The following is a 22316-nucleotide window of genomic DNA, read 5'->3' as shown; positions in this document are numbered from 1 at the left end:
ATGTAACAGCTGGTATTATGTTTTATCAATGAAAATTCCCTTTGATCTTATCTCTTATTCTCTCTCTATAATCTCACTGCAATTTAATCATTCAATTACTACCTCAAACTGCCCTTCCTTCTAACTAGGCTAGTTATTAGGGGTGATTGAACCAGCCTCCATTCTGGTATTCTCAGAATCAGGTCTGGAAAATTAGTAGATTGTATCACTTGCTTTGAAGGAGGAGAGAGAACAGAGAGTTTTATATCCCCTTTTTCAAATCATCAATTCTCCGTACCCAAACAAAATTATATAGATTCAATCTTACCATCAAAATTGAACCAACTACTCAAATTGAGACCTTCAACTGTGATGATATGACAATAAAAGCACACACATAATATGACCACAAATTAAAGTAGATATGAAATGATACGCTATTTTCTGTGTCGTAGCTATCATGTACGTAGGTCATAAATTTAATTAAAAGCATATGAACAAAACATACTAAGAGCCGGTTCTTATTTACTGAATTAAGCTAAACTGAACTAAAATGATTGGAGCTGAAATGAATTATTTATGAGAGATTGAAATTAGGAATTGAACTAATAAACTGATTGGAGCTGAACTAAACAGACCCTAAATCAATGAAAATGACACAATGATATGCGGCCTTGAGTTAAATCATGTTTTCCTCTTAAGCCACCATTTTGAATATGTTGCCGTCATCAATGTTAAACATATATACTACCTCCGTTAACTTTTATTTGCAACTTTGGGGTATTATTTGTGAAACATAAAATATTCCAAAGTTGCAAATAAAAGTTAACGGAGGTAGTAATTATAACTTTGTTGTTAATTAATTACTCACTTTGTCTATGATCTCATATTCTATTACTGTATAAATTTTAAATAATTTTCTCTAATGAAAAAAAAAACTATCCATTATTTATTAATTAAGGGCCTGTTCTCTTACGTTGAAATTCAATTCAGTTTAGTTCAGTTCAGCTCAGTTCAGTTCAGTTCAGTTCAGCTCAATTCAATTCAGTTCAGTTCAGTTCAGTTCAGCTCCTAATTTCCTTCTCTTATAAAATATTCATTTCAGTTTAGTTCAGTTCAGTTCTGTTCAACTCAATTCAGTTCAGTTCAGTTCAGCTCCTAATTTCCTTCTCTTATAAAATATTCATTTCAGTTCAGTTCAGTTTAGTTCAGTTCAACTCAATTCAGTTCAGTTCAGTTCAGCTCCTAATTTCCTTCTCTTATAAAATATTCATTTCAGTTCAACTCAGTTCAGCTCAGTTCAGTTCAGCTCAGTTCAGTTCAGTTCAGTTAAGTTCAGTTCAGTTCAGTTCAACTCAGCTGAATTTAGTCAATGAGAACAGGCCCTAAGTCATACTTCCTCCGTTCTTTTTTACTTGACCCGCTTTGGCTTTTGCACTATTCACCACCTCTCCTTTGACCATCTTTTATGAATGATATGTAAGGAAAAATATATTCATATTCATATGGTATCTTTTTTAATTCGTCTCAATAAGTACTATCGTAATATACAACTTTTATAATTTTTACTTATGAAGAATTAAAGTTATTGATCGCTAAAGTTTTGCATTGGCAAGCGTGATAAAAGAAACAGGTCAATTAAAAAAGAACAGAGGAAGTAACACATAAATAATAGGGTTGTGTTAGCAATCGGTGGTTTTACATAATTTGTTTGATCAATTGGCAACAGTAGGAGTAACTCCTTTACTTTTTAAAGTTGAATCATCCCTCCTTTTTTCTTTAATGTGGGATACTCACAAGCGAGCTATAATGAGTTTCAACATTAGTTGTGGCTCTTAGTTGTTTTTAGTGAAAAATTAGCTTTTTAACTTTTGATTGAGAGCTAGCTAGCTTCAAAGCCAACAATTAAACATATTTTTTAAGTGTTCAATCAAATTTTAAAAACTAAAAGAGATGCAAATAGCTATTTTTTAAACACCCGAAAGAGTTTGTGCATTACATTATACTCCGTGGTATATCAATGCTGACAAATAAAAAAGAATGAAAGATAAAATAACTCTCACAATTAACATACATACATAAAGAACAATATAACATGATACACAAACCTAGTAAACCATATTAGATGGTTACAATTCCATCGACGTATTGTATGAGGAACTTGGTATGTTGTATTTTTATTTAATAAATCAACCATATTGTAATTAAACTAAAACGAATCTAAATCAGGCGAATCGGAATTAACCAACCCAAAGTCATTTGACTTGAATTCAACCAAGTCAAACCCATTTTAAAACAATAAAGATTTATCCAAACCTAATAAGAACTAATCCGAAATTAACCCGACTTAAACATGACCCTAACTCAACGGATGTTGTAATCTTGACTCGAAATTGACCCGTTAAATCAAACAATGCCTAAGCATATAGTAACCCCCAAAATTTTGTTGAGAAGAATGGAGTATCGGAATTTGGATAATGGACTTAACCTACTCAACCACTCAACATACATTCGTGCTTTTCACCAATTACCAGCCCATAATCACAATCAGTCCGGTCTGACCCGCTTAATCGTTTACCCGTCTCATTTATTGATTCAATCCAATTATTTCAAATTTTCAATCAAACTAAAAAAAAATACTCATTTTATATCGCGGGAACTTTTACTCTCTCTCCACTTTCAAAAACTCAACCTCCATTGTCATCGCCATTTTCAACTCAACGCCAAATTCTCTCTCTCTCTTCTTTCTCTCTCTAAAATAAGAATCCGATTGCAATGTCGGCGGCGAAAGGGAGCGGCAAGAAGCGAACAGAAGCTGAAGCTCAGCAGTCCGATAAACGAAAGCGAGAGTTTCAGGAAGATGACGACATTTTCGACAACGAGCTTTCCAGGTCTCAAACTTCTTCAAATTTCTTGTTTTAATCGCTTTATTTTGATATTTTTTTCGGAATTTGTTGTAAATTTCGGAAAATTTGGCCTATATTTGTAAATTTCGGCTTAATTTTCAGCGAGATCAAAGGAATTTTCTCAGCTCTGCAACAAATCAGAGAAAAAGCTGCAAAAGACGGTCAGAAGAAGAAGGAAGAAACGATTTCTAGGTCTGCTTTGTTTTCCTGTTTCATTTGTTGAATTTCTGAAGTGAAATTTTGTTTTCTGGAATTTTCGAATTGTTGTCTTCATTTCAGTTTTAATCGCAATCTATAACGTTTGATTGATGAATTAATTGAAATTGTAGACGACGAATTTTAACATCAATTTGCTTAATGTTAACATTTACAAATTTTGCAGTTGATTATATATGCATTATAATTACTGATTGTAAAATAAACTTAACTTCTGCAACTATGCGTCGGATTTTCTCCAGAAAATTTGACAATATGTTTGATTTATAACTTTTGTGAATTTACTCATATAGTTTGATGAGAGTAGTAAATTGATTTTGAGATAAGTATCTAAGATACTCTAATCAAATTTGAACTCATAATTCTGCTGAATTTTTAGTATCATCTTCAAAATATCTTAGACTAATCATTTTAGCTACTGGATATTTGCCTATTAGCTACACGAGTAATATTGTTTGAATTGCTGGTTAGTTGCAACTACAAATTGAAACTAAATTAGTTGGTTTTTCGATCAGTGTTGCTGCTGAGATCAAGTCTATGTTTGAGGAGCTGAAGGCAAAGATCGAAAAAGAAAGGTATAAGTAATTTTATGGTTTAATATGCTGAGTGGCAAGAGCATGGAGAATTGTTAATGTTGATTTCACTGAATTGAGTGAAATGCCTAATGTTTCACCTTCGAATTTTGTATTTTCAGGCAAACTTTTGCAAAGGCATTGACAAAGAGCTCAAAGGAGGTGATCATATACCGAGATACCAAATTCAATCCTCGGTCTTTCTGGTTTAATTAAGTTTGTTCTTCGGTACAGGAAGCTCTACAAATATCTGTTGAATGTATTATTGTTTGGTTTTTCAGTGTGAAAATGCACTGAAGGAAGAGACTGTCAATTTCCAAGGAGTTTATGAGAAATTCAGCAAAGAGAAAGCAACATATCTGCAATCACTGAAGGGTATGAATTCTTGTTAACCTGCTACTTACTGTCTTATGCATATTTCATATTTGACAAGCTACAAAAATGAAGCATAACTCAATAATTCAGTAGAAGGTTCAAAGATGATGCTAGTAAATGAAATTGAGATTACTTAGCCTTTTGCAACCCTCACTCCCTTGGGAGCATTACAAAGCCATTGTTTCTCGATTTTGGCTGTTGAAGCTAGGAAGATCGCTGAATTCTCTTTTTGGCTCATTGCTCTTAACTCTTAAGCAGCTTTTCTGTTGAATAATGCAGCTACAAGCATAAAATTCCTCATATAACTATTATGAATACGATTTATTAGGCATGATTCATAATTGATGACAACCAAAATACATTGTGTTGGGCTCTTGAATGTGCTAATTATGAATTTGGTATCTAGCTGAGGGTCTTGATTTCTGCAGAACTGAAAACTGATCAAGTGCTTTGTTTGATAAAAATGGTTTTCTAATGTGTAGTTTCCTGGTGTAACCTAGTATACTTCATGGTGATTGCCAGTCTGCCACTGTGATTTACTTACATTGCTATGGAGTTAGAGAAAACGTGATAGGAGTATTTTTCTATAACTAATGATGTTTATATACTTCGTTCCTGACAGATACCATTTCCAAATATGAAGAAGAGAAGGAAAGGCTCTTCGTGCGATATGAACAACAAAGTGAGCTACAAGACACCTTTCTAATATCATGATTGCAGTTACTCACAAGATAATATAATCTCCATTTTGTTTGATTTCAGGGAAGAAAGAGAAGAGCATGATACAAGAAAAGGAAAAGGCGTGCACAGACAAAATTGCTGAGTTGGAGGAGTCTTTGAAGAAGAAAAAACAGGTGGGTTTATATTTTCATCAGATACAAGTACCTTAATGTCTCTATTAAGCGCTCCAGTTGCTGGGAACATTCTTACAGACGCATTTCTCTCTAATTTTGCTCAGGACGACAAAACTTTCAGCCTTCTACGGAAGACTCTGGGATCCTTTCTCGAGACTGGTTCAGATGACGAATTTGCACAAGATGAGTAAAAGAGTGTTATGGTTTAAGACCTTATCTTTCACCTACATTAATGTAGAGAATGACATAACTTTTGATTCTGCGATGTCTTTGTATAGGCAATTAGCTTTTTGCTTCCCTTTAAGCAAATCTTGCAACATGAGTAGTGACTGAATTATAATGAAGTACACATACATTATCTACCATTATAGAAATTTCTCCTATATTTTGTTAATATACATATAATAGAAGCAAGTGGCGCTTGTGCTGTAAATTCCTGCAGATTAGTTAGGAGACTCTTTGAATTTGATCAGCTTAATAACAAATGTCAAAGCACAAGGAAATAGATTGTAGTGCCGGGTCAGGTCTATTATTGACTCTGCAATGTTATCGTATAGTCGAGTAACCATTTATCTTCTATCAGGTGTCAGTCCTGGCATGTTTTTGAATTTTAGTGAAGCAGAACAATACGTTGTCTGCTGCAACAGAAATCTCTGCTGTATATTGTTAACATACACGCCTTTGAAGATGAATGTGGTGCTTTTACTTTGAATTCATGCAGTTATAACAACTGTCTAACCATAAGGAATTACACTGTAATGTACTCTGTTGAAGATAATATCTCAAGTTCCCATCCCATGACGGCTAAATTTTGTCTAAGCAAAACGGCACATGACTGCATTAGCAACAATAGCTACTTTAATGTGATGCATTTAGCATTGCCATGACATCTAGTCACCAATTTTCATGAGTATGACCTATTTGAATTGAAATAACAATTAAAAATGATAGAGCTAGAAATCCTTTGATGTACAGACACGCTGAAAGGCCGGCAAGCTTGGCTTTGCTGTACAGACAGAGGAGGCCGACTGTTATGGTCCTGTAGACACATAAAAGAGAAAATCCTTTGTAAGTGAAATGTGATAAATGATAATACATGACTATAATTGTTGCGGTTAAAAGAACTCGTTAATTACAAAATAATGTACATACTCCTATGTATAGGACAGAATGGCAGGAGCAACACCGAACAGATTGAGCCCCAAAAGGGTACATCAGAAGCACTTGACAGTTTCCACACTTGACTTGTCCGACTTGATGCTCTACAAAAGTATCATAACTAATCAAGTTCACATAAAATTCTAATAAGCACAGACAGAATCGAATCATATGCTTAAGGCTGAGCAAGAAAGAACCTTCGAGTACATAGTTCACAGTCTGGCAGCATGAGCATTGGACATGCTTGGATCCAAGAGGATAAGAAAGAAGGCGGCGGCAGGAACCACAAACCATTTGACCCCTTTCTGCATAACAATGTTCGATTACTTTTCAGAATAATTAGCCGAACACAAAAGTAAACGTAAAGGAACAAATATAGTGTCATTAGTATTCATAGAAGAAATTAAACAGCATAGTCCACATTTTCTGAAACATTACATCATGACGCAAAATGTGGATTTTATAATGTAATTGTAAATCTTTAGATTGATAATATCACATTTACAATACAAATCTATACAAAACTACCATCAGATTATCCAATTCTGACCATGCTAATTCATCCATAGATTTTGGGAATACGAACTAATGGGAGAGTTTGTTTGAGGTTTATAAAATTAATGGGAATTAAAAGTACAAAAAGCGGGGATAGCTCAGTTGGGAGAGCGTCAGACTGAAGATCTGAAGGTCGCGTGTTCGATCCACGCTCACCGCATTTTTATTTTTATTCCAATTAGCGAAATTACCGTAATACCCTTAATATAAATAAAAAAAATAAAAAAAAAAAGGAAAACGAACCGGGTAGAGAGGACGACGGAGGCAGGGGAGGAGGCGGCGGCAGGGCATCCCAACCCGGCGGCGGACCTTCTTCGTCTTCATTTTCTTCTTTCAGATTTTCTCTCTCCTCTATTTCTGTTGTTTCATCCTCCTCTTTCACAATTTGTTCAATTTCTCTCCCCTCAATTTCTGTCGATTTATCCTCCTCTTTCACTGTTTGTTCAATTTCAGTTTCTGCCAATGCTTCATTTTCTCTCTCCTCTTTTACGTTTTCTGGTTCCGGCGATCTATCACCCTCATTTGCTTCACTAATTTGTTCTTCACTTGATTTACCTTCATTTGCTTCGGTAATTTGTTCTTCTTCTGCTTTTGGTTGCTCTTCAGTTTGTTTACCCTCATTTGCTTCAGTAATTTCTTCTGCTTTAGGTTGTTCTTCAGTTGATTTACCCTCAGTTTCTTCAATTATGTGTTCTTCAATTGATTTACCCTCATTTGCTTCGGTAATTTCTTCTTCTTTAGGTTGTTCTTCAGTTGATTCACCCTCACTTGCTTCGGTAAATTGTTCTTCATTTGGTGGTTGTTTTCCGTCGTTATCTTCTGGTTGTTGTTGCTGTGGTGGTGGTGGATGTTCATTTTTGTCGTCTTTTGATTGTTGTTGCGGTGGCGGTGATGGTGGTGGTGGAGAGGTAGGATGGTGGTGCACTTGAGTAGTCATGGGAGTATCTTCTTCTTGATTCATCGTATAAACAACAGTAGAAAATTATGAAATTTTAGTGTCTTATTTAAATGCTTGTATAATGATGCTACTAGTACATTTTAAGTTTCTAGCCTTTCTCATCTTGTATTAGCATACAATTAAGCTCATACCTTCCTTTGTTTTGCGTAAATTTTGTTTATTAATACATAAATCACGTAATTATTAGAAAGTATCAATGGTGGTATTAAAGAGAAGTCAATTATTCTAGGCTTAAGAGTATACCTTGTTAACCATTTTGTGGGGGGGGGGGGGGGGGGGGTGGAATGTGGAGGGACAAAGCTCGATTAGTCGATTGTAAATTTATTAGGTCTTGTATAATGTTGATTGTTGAATTTGTAAAGTATTGCCTAAAACACAATGCTACACTACACAGAACACAATAATATGCTTGTGATATAGAAGACAGATTAGCATCACAAGCTCAGGCATATATTACAAAATTGGTGGATCAAGGATTCAGATCAACTCGTCCAAACAAACATTAAAACTAATTGATTAACTGATATGAGATTGTGCAAGTTTATAATACAATACTATTTGCTTTAGAAAGAAATTGATTGGATGTATAGGAATATGAGAGACTTCAAACTGCTTTTGGCAAAGGAGGCCTATATCACAAGCAACATCGCCTTAGGCATTACGAGTATAGTTTGAAAAGACAAGACTTGCGCCTTATGCTCCCTTCTTTCTCTGATCCCTGGCTATCTTGTTAACATCCTTGGTGAACATTCTTGGCGCTATAGCCATAGACATGAGCTCTTGGAAGAGCAGTTTGCATGCATATGGAATGTGAACCTGCATAAGACGTTATCCATTAGCATGAAAAGGGAGAGGAAGAAAAGGAAAAAGAAAATAAAAAGAGAAAGAGTGGATCGAAGAACCAACCTGAACAATGTCAGTCTTATTCTTGCAGCCTCTACATTCAAAAGAATTCTTTTTGAGATTTGCAATGGCAATGAGCCCACATTTTTCACATACATGAACCCTGTATGCATCACTTTGGTCAAAAAGTCTTTCTTTAAGGAAGTGGGCGGCACCATGGGCAATCATACAGTCTCGCTCCATCTCTCCAAATCGAAGACCACCATCACGAGATCGTCCCTCAGCAGGCTGCCTGGTGAGAATCTGTACAGGACCTCGGCCACGAGAATGAATCTTGTCATCAACCATATGCTTAAGTCTTTGGTAGTAAGTAGGTCCCAAGAATATCATTGCAGTGAGCTTTCGTCCTGTGTGACCATTATACATGGTCTCAAAACCACGCATCTGATACCCACATTTGTGGAGGGCCTTACTTATATTGTCCACCTATTAAGCCAAGAGGGAAGAAGTCAGTCATCAATACACACTGATATACCCTCTTTGTATTGCATGAAATCGTATAAGAGTGCCTCTTTTTGATTGTCAAATACTCGTTAAATAAACTCTCAGAGGTATAACTGTTGATAATTTGTTCTTCATCAAGTCAATTGCTGATATTTTTATTTCAACATGAAATGGAGAAAAACATTCTAGCACAGCACTATAGTGGTGGAAGAACACTAGACTTACAGTGACATCAGTGAACGGTGTAGCATCTCCTTCCTTTCCAACATGAGCTGCAACCTTACCCATGATACACTCAATAAGCTGGCCAATTGTCATACGTGATGGGATAGCATGAGGATTTACTATGATGTCAGGAGTGATGCCTTCCACAGTCCATGGCATATCCTCCTGAGTGTAAGTCATGCCAACTGTTCCCTTTTGACCATGCCTACTGCTAAACTTATCTCCAATCTGAGGAACACGCACGGATCTCACCCTCACTTTCACAAATCTCAAGCCATCGGCATTGGTTGTTAGTAAAACCTACAAACACAAAAGTTCTGAGAACCAAATACAAAGATAACACTTGGATTACAAAGGTAATCTACTACTCATAGATATAGAATTACCTGATCCACCATCCCTGTCTCACTATGACGTAAGCTAATACTATGATCACGTCGTGAATAACGTGCAGATGGCCCCTGAGCTTCTTCCGGGGCAAGTGGAGTAGTCTTTCCAATAATGACATCCTCACCTGCAACTCTAGTACCCTGCCCAATAAGAAAAGTTCAGATGATTACAAACTTGTTTAGACAAGATTTCTCTTTCAATATCCGTTAATATACTCACAGGAGGTGCAAGCCCATCATCATCTAATTTGTCGTAAGATCCATGTCGCATACCCTACAAAATAATACATTCAGTATCAAACCACCATAACAAAACAAAACCATGTAGATTTGCTTCTTAGCACCTACCATAGTATTAGATCTGTCGGGACGCCCAAAGTCCTCCTTGACAAGTGTTCCCATTTTCTTCTCCTCATCCCTATGCAAGACATAGGTACAATTGAGCAACTACTTCACAAAAATGCCCAGCTACCAAATTAACCAAAGGACTTGGTATTTAGGAAACCTAATCAATTTACTCACCTGTAAGATCGGAAAAACAGGGATCGGAAGAATCCACGATCAATTGCAGATTGATTCATAATAACGGAATCTTCTTGGTTATAGCCAGAATAACAAGCAATGGCAACAATAGCATTCTAATAAGAAGAGGAACAAGCAAACGTCAACAATACTTCCAACAGTAAAAGATGTTAATCATAGATCTGCAGTAAGAGTAACTTACAATGCCAGCAGGAAGCTGTCTGAAGTGCAAGTGCTCCATGGCACGTGTTGTAACAAGGGGCTTCTGAGGATAGTAGAGGACATAGGCCAATGTATCCTAAAGAAGGTGGAAAATATATGCAAAATGAAGTTATAAGATTTGGCAAACATCAAGAAGAATGATGTATTGGTATAATCTCAACATAAGGGATACACTAATACCATTCTGAACTGATAATTCGTGACGTAGATCCCCATGGCTTGCTTCCCCATAGCTGATTGATATGTATTACGTGGGGACTGGAAGAAACAAAAACATTAGCAACTGAAGCACAATAAGCTGGCCACATTTCAAACACTTAGAAATACCAGATTACCTGATTGTGATCAGGAAATGGAATAATTGAGGCACAGACACCCAATATCAAAGATGGGTGAATTTCACAGTGAGTGTAGGTCTCAGAGTATGCCTCCTCTGGATTAAGCCGTGCTGTCACAAGATCCTGCAAGATGTTTAGAATCATCAAATTATGAAACAAGAAAGTTCTTAATTTCAGCACTCAACCACTGACTAATAAGGCCTCCTTACAACAAAGAAATACAAGAAGAGAGCAAAGCCACATTAAGATTTCTAATTTTCTGGTGTATGCTCACATTGATGGTCATGGAAATCATAGTGGTCTCTTCTTCTTCCGTGTCAATGTACTCAATATATCCCTTTGCAACGAGATCATGCCAACCACCATCTTCAGGTGACTCCTGAAAAAAGACCAATTATTTTTAAAATGCACAAATCCACAAAGTTAAAACGAGCAGTACAAGAAATCAGATAAATGAATAATGCAGCATACCCTCTGTTGTAATGCCCGGATATCCTTTTTCTTTATGAGAAGACTTTGTTTCTCAACAATAAACAGCGGGCGACTACAACGACCATAATCTGTGTATATACGCAATTCTTTCAGCCGGATATCTCGAACAACCCCAACTTCAGTATTCACATCAACCTGAGTATAGTAGATATATATGAGGCAGTGATAACAATCAATCACATAATTTAATCAATATTGATATCAGGATAACAAATAAAGATTAGTAATCAGAACAATATTCTTCACAATTCAAAAATATTATCAAAACAGCAATTTCAGAACGTAAAGAATACACCAAAATGAGTGCAACTTCACTCTGCTATCAGATCCACATGTCAGATAAACTTAGCAGTGGAAGTTATAAAATGAGCATGAGCATGATCAAGCATAAAGTTCAAACTCATAAATCAATCAATCAATCAAAGCCTTAATCCCATAAGTGGGATTGGCATAAGCCAAAGCAAAATATTCAAAAAAATAAATTAATAAATAAATAAAAATCAGGAATTAGATCACAGAATGTAACACAAACATCTAACCACCTCTGCAATACCATCTAATCTTAAGTTAGAAAACATACCCTTCTCCTTAGTTGCCTCAATGTCTTGACAAGTAACTCAGGATCCCGATGGATTCCTACCCAACAACCATTCACAAAAATCTTTGTAGCCTGGGGGATCACAGCCGGTGAAATTTCCTCAAAATTTTCTGTACTCCATTCCTCTAAAAATTCCAATATGGGATATGCAGCAGAACCAACAGTTATATACACCATTAGCGCAAGATTCTTCACTAGCCCACAAGCTTGTCCTTCAGGTGTTTCAGCAGGACACATCATTCCCCATTGTGAATTATGCAGCTGCCTAGGCTTAGCCAACTTCCCTTCACGTCCAATGGGAGAGTTTAACCTACGTAAATGTGACAAGGTGGAGGCATATGTAAGGCGATTCAGCACCTGAGAAACTCCAGCTCTTGTTCCAGCAGCATTAGCCTGCCCCCAATTTCCAGTGGCAAGAGAGTACTTGAGCCCACTAGTAATTGTCTTAGCCTTGATAGCAAAGCTAAGATTCAGATCCTTTCCTGAATCAACACACTTCTGAACATAGGCTCTAACATCCCTGGTTAACTTTCGAAATAACATTCGAAAGAGACCTCCCAGCAACGGACCAGCAAGATCTAGTCTCTTATTTCCATAATGATCTCTATCATCCTCAGGTCTTCTACCAAGTGCACATAATAGAAGCCGGTGTATGATGTATCCAAAATAGTAAGCTTTCTTAGTCTCACAATATTCACCAACACCAACATGTGGAAGCATTTCCTTTTGAAGAATCTCCCTGGCATATTTAATCCTCTTTTCCTTGGAAACACCAACAGTAGCTCCTCTTTTACCGATGTAATCAAGGGCAACTTGCTGATTCTGAATCACAAATGCCTCTTCCAGAGAAGGGCGAAGCAACTCCATCATTTGAGTATCAGAGAAGTCGTAGCAAATATGCTCCAATATATCTTTATCTGCAACGAAGCCCAAGGCTCGAAAAACTATAATGATAGGAATATCTGATTTGATGTAAGGTAAAGTACAACGTATGTATTGCCCTGAAGAACCCTGCAGTCATACCACAGAAACACATGACATTAAGATATCGAGTTTTTTTTTTTTTAAATAATAATAATAATAATAAATAATAATTAAAAAAAAAATAAAATAAAAAAAAAAAAAAAAAAAACACCCTAAAAAAACTATATAAAGACTCTCAACAGCTAAAAAATTGCACATAATATCCTATTACCCCTTTAGCTCCAGCTCTAGAGAGCATCCGCACAAACATGGTACTAGGAGGCCTGTTTTGGGACTCTGCCATAGATCGAACTTCAGCTACATATGCAAACTTGTTTGGCTGCCTCTTCTTAAACACATACACATGATTCGTGCTCATCTTCTCCTGAGCAATAAGCACCTTTTCACTCCCATTGATGATGAAGTATCCACCTTGATCATAAGGGCACTCACCAAGCTCTGTAAGATCCTTCTCTGAATTCTGATACAATGTACAATAACTTGAACGAAGCATGATGGGTACCTGCTCAGTATATTCATATCAATTAAGCACATTAACATTGTTACTATTGTAACCAAGTACATCAAGCAACTACTTCCAATTCACGGAAATACCTTTCCAATGAAAACCTTCGGAAGCTCTTGTGTTTCAGCACATTCGTCACCATCATGCCCTTTTCTAATTACTCTTTTAATGACATCAACATACAAAGGAGCTGAGTATGTCAGGTTCCTCAATCTAGCTGCTTTTGGGAACAAGGTTGCTGTCTCACCGTCTGATTCTGTCATCATAGGCTTACTCAAATAAATTTGGCCAAACTTTATCTTGTATATGGTCTGCAATAAAATCAACCATGAAGATCAATTCTAGTGCATAGTGATGCCATGAGAGAATCTAATTTCCTTTATTCATGACTGAATCAATTCTAATTTGTGCAGTTCAATAATTTCGGTTAATCCCATTTCCGCCCAAAGACGAAACCATAAGTCACAATAAGAGACATGGAAAAACAAGCTGTCAGAATAATGGAACCTTGATAATAAAAAAAACATTGGTTGCACTGTTGCAGGGGCAATATCTTACAAAGAAACACAAGAAAAAGCAGGGGCACTATCTTGATCTCCAATAGTTTAGCCATTTATTTGCGAACTTGCTACTAGGTCATACAACCTAAAATTTGCTTAGGCAAAGAACAAGAGTCTGAAGACTCTGAACTGCAAATATTTTAATCAGATACAAACTTAATTCAAATTTACCAGCAAGCCAAAGTCCAACCCCCTTGACATTGGTTGGTAAAGTAGCTAAGTAACTATTTAGTCATGCTTACAACTTATGCCAAAAGGCGCATAATGAAACCTCTCGACATATATGGATCGATCAAAATCACGCTAAAATGCAATAAAAGTTCCATGTTCAAAAGCTCTATGTTAACTACCATGTACACAATTCCATAGGTGCCATGAGATAAATATCAATAAAAGCCAATCCCACTCTTATTTCAATCATCAAAATACATAATTTTCTATTCTACAATGTCAAGAAATTATACACAAAGGAAGCTAACAATAAGGCAACAAACACAAACTCACAAGTCCAGAAATCATCCATAAATGTTTACATTATGTCATACATTTTCGCAAGACATAACTAAATCTCTCCCATTTTAGTAGCTCTTGGATGCTTCATATTGGCTTTTGTAATAACCAAATTCCCACTAAATTTAAAATCCTTAAGCTCCTAATTCTCCACTCAATTCACAGTTTTCCAACAATAATTTCCCAAGAAAATCAATCTAAGTTCAACCAATTACCTCAAACAACATTGTTCACCCACATTAAAATTCAACATATACAAGCTCCCAATACAGCTAAAAACCCGAAAACCAAAGTTCAAACCATCCATAGACAGCAAATTTCAACAGAAACACCAAAACATTCAAACTAAAAAAACTTGAGGAAGTAACAAAACCTCAGCAAAATCCGACTGATGGCCAGGATTGTGCTGGGACTCAGGCCGAATCTCGATATCAGCAGATTCATCAACAATCTCTTGCATCGTATTCTGAATAAACTCATCAAACGAATCAAGCTGCTGCCTCACTAACCCCTTCTCCTCAAAATAAGCACTGATAACAGCCCAAGCATCTTCTTGGGTGATCTCTTCTTCGTCTTCTTCTTCATCCATCATCATCATATTCTCATTCTCGTATTCATATTCAACCCCATTCATTTTTACTTCCCCTTTTTGATTTTACAGCTTCAAATTAGTAAATTTTGCTTAAATTTGAGCGTTCTAAATCGAATTTTTTTTAGGGTTCTTGAAATAACATACCCCAGATGAAATTGTCCTACAAAAATGCGAAAATTGAAGTGGGTATTGCTTAAAATTGGAGGGATTTTATTTAATTTTGATAGTTTGTCTGTTTTTTAGTTGATTTTCGCAGATTGAACTGCGAAGAAGAGGAGAGAGAGAGTGAGATTGGAAGAATGGAAAAGGGGGTGATTGGAGGGGGGTGGTTTGCTTTTATAGACGAAGAGAAGCGGTTCGTGGGTTTTTAGGGCGGTGCTTGCTGAACCGGACCGGTTCAGCCCGAATATTAGGTTTGTTGGGCTATCTTGTAATTTAAAAGCCCAATACTCTATTTATTGGGCTTGTTTGTAATATAAAGGTACAAATTCTTGGCTGCATTCTAGTGCAGCTAAGCTAGCTGCAACAGCAATAAATATGAACATATAATACGTTAAAATGAACATACGTTTTTTTTTTTCTTCCCTATATCTTAATTTTCTTTCTTCTTCTTCCTAAAAGCATTCCCATCAGTGAGGAGAATTTTGCTCATGAGCAAAATTGCTTTATTTGCTTCCCCACTAATGAGCAAAGCAAAATATGCTCATGAGCATAATTAAATTTGCTCATCCTATGAGCAAAAATGAAAATGAACAGTGAAATCGTGGGGCCCAGCAATAGCACTAACCGACATTTTTTTTTTGCTTTTCACACCCTCAAAACGACGAGTTTTGGGGTTTGGTCTGAAGAACTATCCCCCAAAACACGTCGTTTTGTTGGCAGCCAAGCAAAAAATAAATAAATATAGCTGCTGACAGGGGCGCGTCAGTCCAGCGAATAGGAAGCTGACACGCGTCCCTGTCAGCTTGTTCCTCCAATCAAAAAATGTTACCGTTTAGCAACGGTAATTAAATTTAAACGGTAATTTGGCCGTTTTAAATTTATTAAAAAAAATAATTCATCAACGGTTATATATTTTTTTTCTCTACAAATAGAGATCCATTTTGACATATTTTGGTATAATTTCAAAAATCACAAAAACACTCAATATTACACTTAATCTCATTTCTAGTGAGATTTATGTTATATTTTCTAATATAAAGTTGAGAAAGGTTTTTTTTTTTTTTTTGGTTTATTATTTTTAATTACTGTTTTTAGTACTTTAATAATTTTTCAAAACGTTATTAATGATATTTTAAGTAGCAATTTTTTTTTTTTTTTAGTTTAAAAAATCCTAAAAACTCTTTATTATTTTTACTCCCAAGTTTAGTTAGATTAAATTTTCATTTTCTAATATTACTCTTTATTTTTTAGTATAACTACTTTTTTTCTCAACAAAAAAAAAAAAAAAATTATTTAATTACTTTTTGTAGCACTCAGAAATTATTTAAAACGTTATTAACGTTATTTTATTTTAATTTAGGTGTGCCTCTTAAGTATATATTGTTGTTTTTAATTTATTACACAACATAATGGATCCAAACAACCCTAATTACAATCAACTTGCTCAACATTTTTCTGATTTAGGTGATGATTTCATAAGTAGTCCAAATTTTCAATTATTCCTAGAAAGATTAGGCAACCCTTCTTCTCAAAATTCCGTTCATCAACCAATACCTCCACAAATTCCCAACAATGAAAACACTTTTTTTTAGCAACAAACTCCTTCCGTTACCGAAGGGAGCAACTCTAAGTACGATGTCAGCCAAGAAGAAACTGTTCCGGAGACACCACAGTACCCTCCACCACCTCCAAGGATTCTGGCTAATCAACCACTTGCCAAAGCGAGTCGCATTTGGTCGGTTGCTGAGGATGAAGCTCTAATTGGGTTCTACCTAGAACTAAGTGATGATGCGCTTCGTGGTACGAGCCAAAAGGCATCTGAACTATGGCGAAAAGTTCATGCAGCTTACTGTAAACTACAAGCTGAGAAACCGCATATTCTCCCGCCAAGACCTATGAAGAGTTTGGAGACACATTGGAGAAGAATGGCAGCTGATTTGCTACAGTGGACTAATTGCTATGAGGAGGCGGGCAAACTCCCTGAAAGCGGAAGTGGTTACAACGAAGCCGATCGAATTAAACATGCTTCCAAGTTGTTTTATATCTCCTCTAATCCACAACATAATTTTGCATTTCCACATGGAGTGGAAATGGTTAATAAAGATCTGAAGTGGAGGACTAAACTAAGATGGGGTCTGTCAAAAGAGGAAAGAAAGGGTTGCGGTGCTGATGATGAGGAAGATAGCAGTGGAAGTGGGAAAAGGTTTAGGGCGGAGAGTGAGAATGAAATCTGTACTGATGGATTTATGTCCGGAGGATTACCACGACCAGACGGTGTCAAAAAAACGAAGGCTAAGCGTAAGGGCAAAGCAGTTGCTTCCGAAAGTGCAATATTGAGCATTAGTGAGCAGATAAAGGTGTGTACTGAGGTTAGAGAAAGGGAGGCAAATTTACGACAATAACGGTTGGAACTTGATAGAGAAAAGGAAAAGAGGAAGCAAAAACAAGTTGATTTAGCAAAGAAGAAGATGAATTTTGATATGCTTCAATCACTTTTAGCAAGGACAACACCACTCACTCCAGCTGAAGAGGCCCACAAGGACGAGTTACTTCAATTAGTCTACGGTAGAAATTGACTGTATTTCCTTAATTAGTTTATTTTTAATTAGTTGTATTATTTGGTTAGATTTGTTTAATTAGTTTATCTATTATTACCTTTATTTTGTTCAATTTTAATTATCTTTATTTTGTTCAATTTTAATTAGTTTATTTTTAATTAGTTGTATTCTGAGTTTAGATTTGTTTAATTATTTTATCTTTAATTAGTATATCTTTATTTTGTTCAATTTTAATTAGTACTATTTTGAGGTTAGCTTTCTTTACTTAGTTAATCTTTAATTAGTTTAATTTTTATGAGTTGTATTCATGTCCCTTGTCTTATTAGACATTGAGTAGTCATATGTATTTCATGTCAGTTGTATAATTGTATTTTGAATAGTCAAGATTCTTTTCTGTCTTACTATCTTAAGTGTCATTGAATTGTCAATCATGTTTCATCACTCATTGAATTGTCAATCATGTTTCATCAGTCATGGAATTGTCATTCATATTTTGGACTTGTCATTGAGTTTTCATGCTTATAAATGATAGTGATACCATCTCACGCAAATATAATCCAACTCCTCAAAAATATCCAAACACCCAAGGAACCAGCAAACACAATGTTTTCCATTAGCTCAACCTCCAGCTCGTCTGATTCTGATCAATACGTTGAATTTGATCATTTAGTTGACGAATTTGTCACAACCCATCTACCAACTTTGTTGTATAACAACCAAACACAACCCCAACCCGTTTCCGATGTTGAATGTGTTCCAGAGCGTAGAGGGAATACGGATAGAAGAGATAGGGAAAAGGGGAATGTTCAATTATTTAATGATTACTTTGCAAGTAATCCAGTTTATAGCGACAAACAATTCCGGCGTAGATTTCGAATGCAACGACCTTTGTTTTGTAGGATTATGAACAAGGTGGTCGAGGGGGATCAATTCTTCCAGCAGCGTAGGAATGCAGCTGGAAGGCTTGGGTTATCACCGTTGCAGAAATGCACCGCTGCGATTAGAATGTTGGCGTACGGTACCTGTCCAGATGCGGTGGATGAGTATCTGCGCATTGGCGAAACTATCTCCAGATTGGCTTTGCAACATTTTTGTCAAGGGGTTATTACACATTTTGAAGCTGAATATCTCAGAAGTCCCACCGACGAAGATTTAAGGAGAATCTTGCATCAAAATGAAATGCGAGGTTTTCCTGGTATGATAGGTAGCATTGACTGCATGCATTGGGAGTGGAAGAATTGTCCTATGGCTTGGAAAGCGCAATACGCAGGCCGTAATAAAAATGCAACCCTCATTCTGGAGGCCGTTGCAGATCAAGATTTATGGATTTGGCATGCATTCTTTGGGATCCCGGGATCTTGTAATGATCTTAATGTCCTTTACCGATCTCCGGTCTTTGATGATGTTCTTCATGGTCGGGCACCTCCAATTCATTTCACCGTGAACGACCATGAGTACAACCTGGGCTATTACTTAGCAGATGGCATTTACCCAAAATGGGCTACTTTTATTCAAGGTATAACACTTCCACAACTTCAAAAGGATAAATTATTTGCTGATAAACAAGCTGCAGCTCGGAAGGACGTTGAACGGGCTTTTGGGGTTTTACAGGCTAGGTTTGCCATTCTACGACAACCCTCCCTTGCGTTTAACGAAGACATATTGTGTGACATAATGAAAGCTTGTATCATTATGCACAACATGATTGTCGAAGATGAACGACACAACTATGCTCGGGCCGAAGTTTTAAGAAGGTACTATGAACAAGATTGCCCGCAAATTACAAGACCCACTACAAGTGCTACAGTTAACAACAACGAGCCTTTTGAATTCAATGTTGGCCGACCGCCAAACGTTGATTTCGATACGTACGTCCACAGAAGAATGTCACTACGTGATAGAGACACTCATGTTCAATTAAAAGCGGATTTAGTGGAACACATTTGGCAAAAATATGGTTCTACTAATGAGTAAAAAAAATAAATTTGTCGTAAGATGACAATTTAATAGAGTATCAATCGTACGTTTAAAATCTAGGTTCGTTATTGGTTTGTAGTATTAAATATATTCGTACGCTAATTAAATTTTATGTTGTATTAAATTTATAATTAATTTGCGATTAAATTTCAATATTATGAATGAATATTTAATAATTGTATTAAATTAAATAAAAGTATAATTGTAATTAGTACCCAAAAATATTCATTTAACCAAAACATAATAAATATTAATAGGGTGATGTGTAAGAGAGAGAGATATTGGTGGGGTATGTGAAAAAGTAGGAAAGAGATTGATGAGCATTTTTTTTTTGCTCACTAGTGGGATAGATTTTGCTCACTAAAAATGCTCATGAGCAAATTTAGTTGGGAAGAGAGAGAAAGTGGGTAGAGAGAGAATGAGGAGAATTTTTTTTGCTCACTAGTGGGGATGCTCTAAGCTCTATTATTTTTCTCTCTCTTCAGTTTTCTTCTCAATTTAAAATTTTCTATTTCCTCTTTACCTCACTTCCCTTCAATCTTTAAAGTTTTCTTCTTCTTTATATAAAATTTTGAGTTAGTAATTCGTGTTTTGATGGGTATACTCCTTTCTTTCTAAATCTATGAGTTTCAGATTCAATCATTTGGCTTTATCAAAGAGGAAAGAAAAAAAATAGAGGAGAGAGAAAGTTGAGGTCAAAGAAAACAATGGAGGTTAGATTTTATCAATTTGTAATTGTATTTTGTATGACTTCGTTGATCATGCATGATGATTTATTGTTTCATTATTTGAAATTATTATGAGTTTGTGATGAATATCAATTAAATTGCTTAATTGTTAATGAATATCAATTGTATTACTTAATTTGTAGTTATTTTCTCTCTCCCATATCTTTCTCTCTCTCTTTTGATTTTTTTTCTTTTGATTTCTAATCATGTTACAAATCAATAATTATTTTCTCTATGATGAATCAAGATTAGATTTAAGGTTTATAATCAATTTTTTAGAGTTTCAATAATTACAATCGATCTTGAATATAATTTCTGTAAAAAAAACTGAATACGTAGGAATTTAAAATGAACATCTTTTACAAAATGAGCATTTAGTACACCGAAAATGAATATTAAATACATAAAAAATGAACATATTTCGACAATTTATTTTATCTTTATTTTTCATTAATAATTATGTACAATGAATTTGAACCTTTATGAAAATCATGTTCATTTTAATATCTTAAATGTTCATAACTTTTTGTTACATATTCATTTTATAAGTGTTCATTTTTTAATACTAAATGTTCATTTTTATTAGGTTGAAAGTAAAATATAATATGTTGAAAGTTAAACTATCTGAACATTTATTTGAAAATCTGAACAATTTATTATGAATATATATTTTCGTTATTCTTTACGAATATATCTGTTATTGATTATGAACACATATGACATATAGAGTGAATATTATTTATATTTTTAAGTATTGTATTGATGATTATATATTATAAACATTCTAAATAATTATTATGAAGATATTTTGTGATGATTATGAAAATTCTGATTATTTGTTATATTTTAGTGAGTACAGATTAATTGTATTTGTAGAAGACAAAGACTCTGAATTAGTGAAGAAACAACTAAGAAGTGATGAAAAAGTATATGATATGTACAATGAATTTGCCTTTAAGTTGGAGAATTTCCAATGTATATGATCCCAATTTTACGGTTGTATGATAAAGGTTCATTTCTAATATACTAAATGTTCATTTCTTTTTTTTGACATGTTCACTTTTTATTACTGAATATTCTTTTTTTTTTTTTTATGTGTTCATTTTTCTAACTAAATGTTCATTTTTAAGGTCGTGGTCTAGCAAATTTATGATTATATGATGATTAGATTCATTTTTAATAAATTATCATTTCCTTGTAACATGTTCACTTTTTAGTATTAAATGTTCATTTGTTTTACGTGTTCATTTTTTGTTTTTATATGTTCATTTTTTTCATGTTCATATTTTTCAACTAAATGTTCATTTTTTATTTGGGCCGCGCGTTTTAGACTTCACTTGTTGTAGCTATCTTAGCTGCACTAGAGTGTAGAAAAGACCAATTGATATAAAAGCCCAATAATTTGTTTATTGGGCTAGTTTGTAATTTAAAAGCCCAATCTTCGTCTCTTGGTTTGTGGTCTGATTTTCTGGATTTGTCTCCTTACTTGCTTCTCTTAAGGACTAGTTTGGACTGGACTCTTTTCTAATGTCTACTTGGGGCCATCTGGCTAACTCGCAATAATTTACGTTTTTGTAATGATGATCTCTCTCTTTGGAACCTGCGTTGAATAGGAGTGCTTAAGGGTGCTAATCAAGCGAGCCAATCACTAGCTAAAGAGTGTTCGATTTGACTTGAAAACTTTTTACAAGGGTTCGGTACTTGCTGTGCTCATTGTACCATGCTCGAATTGTGCTTGTTAAAGTTTCAAGTCGTGTAGCTCACGATTTACTTGTTAAGGTTTCGGTACTTCTAAATATTAAACCTTTATTATGTATTTTTTAGTTCCTTTATATAAGTTTCCCTTTTTATTTATTTATTATTAAAATTTACTCTTTAGTTTTTGATAATATAAATTAACTCTTATTAAGCATAAAAAATTGTGTCCTCATAAAAAAAAATCAAAAAAATTTAACCATAGTATAGGACTATAGGTAACATTGTTTCAAAATTATATATTAATAAAATATATATTATCGAGTCGAGACATAGCTT

At 35.0% G+C, this 22316-nt stretch overlaps 4 protein-coding genes and 1 non-coding gene across 5 annotated transcripts; 3 read left to right on the top strand and 2 right to left on the bottom strand.

The window, feature by feature from the left end:
* The first annotated feature begins 2651 nt into the window (after nt 1–2651).
* On the top strand, nt 2652–5264 carry LOC145635227 (uncharacterized). The gene is made up of 8 exons (XM_081686516.1): nt 2652–2870; nt 2988–3077; nt 3617–3676; nt 3796–3835; nt 3955–4048; nt 4671–4730; nt 4811–4902; nt 5007–5264. Exons 1-8 carry the CDS (start codon nt 2755–2757, stop codon nt 5091–5093), a joined length of 639 nt encoding a protein of 212 aa, XP_081542642.1. The 5' UTR covers nt 2652–2754; the 3' UTR covers nt 5094–5264.
* A 324-nt stretch (nt 5265–5588) lies between these two features.
* LOC145635226 (uncharacterized) lies at nt 5589–7730 on the bottom strand. The gene is made up of 4 exons (XM_081686515.1): nt 6859–7730; nt 6258–6365; nt 6055–6164; nt 5589–5941 (listed from the first exon to the last, which is right to left on the bottom strand). Exons 1-4 carry the CDS (start codon nt 7574–7576, stop codon nt 5807–5809), a joined length of 1071 nt encoding a protein of 356 aa, XP_081542641.1. The 5' UTR covers nt 7577–7730; the 3' UTR covers nt 5589–5806.
* On the top strand, nt 6703–6775 carry TRNAF-GAA (transfer RNA phenylalanine (anticodon GAA)). The gene has a single exon. It is a non-coding gene; the product is annotated as a tRNA-Phe (tRNA).
* A 236-nt stretch (nt 7731–7966) lies between the features above and the next one.
* LOC145636271 (DNA-directed RNA polymerase II subunit RPB2-like) lies at nt 7967–15146 on the bottom strand. Its single transcript, XM_081687782.1, has 16 exons — nt 14639–15146; nt 13285–13506; nt 12902–13192; nt 11689–12717; nt 11088–11243; nt 10891–10995; nt 10614–10739; nt 10459–10536; nt 10259–10354; nt 10057–10172; nt 9883–9952; nt 9755–9808; nt 9532–9675; nt 9146–9445; nt 8480–8902; nt 7967–8389 (listed from the first exon to the last, which is right to left on the bottom strand). The coding sequence occupies exons 1-16, from the start codon at nt 14897–14899 to the stop codon at nt 8267–8269; spliced, it is 3594 nt and encodes a 1197-aa protein (XP_081543908.1). The 5' UTR covers nt 14900–15146; the 3' UTR covers nt 7967–8266.
* Nucleotides 15147–16428: 1282 nt separating this feature from the next.
* On the top strand, nt 16429–17421 carry LOC145637212 (uncharacterized). Its single transcript, XM_081688690.1, has 2 exons — nt 16429–16483; nt 16637–17421. Exons 1-2 carry the CDS (start codon nt 16429–16431, stop codon nt 17419–17421), a joined length of 840 nt encoding a protein of 279 aa, XP_081544816.1.
* The last annotated feature ends 4895 nt before the right edge of the window (nt 17422–22316 follow it).

Source organism: Chenopodium album, chromosome 6 (assembly GCF_948465745.1).
Source record: "Chenopodium album chromosome 6, dcCheAlbu1.1, whole genome shotgun sequence".
NCBI classification, from domain to species: Eukaryota; Viridiplantae; Streptophyta; class Magnoliopsida; order Caryophyllales; family Amaranthaceae; genus Chenopodium; species Chenopodium album.
This window is presented reverse-complemented; position numbering and strand designations above follow the sequence as displayed.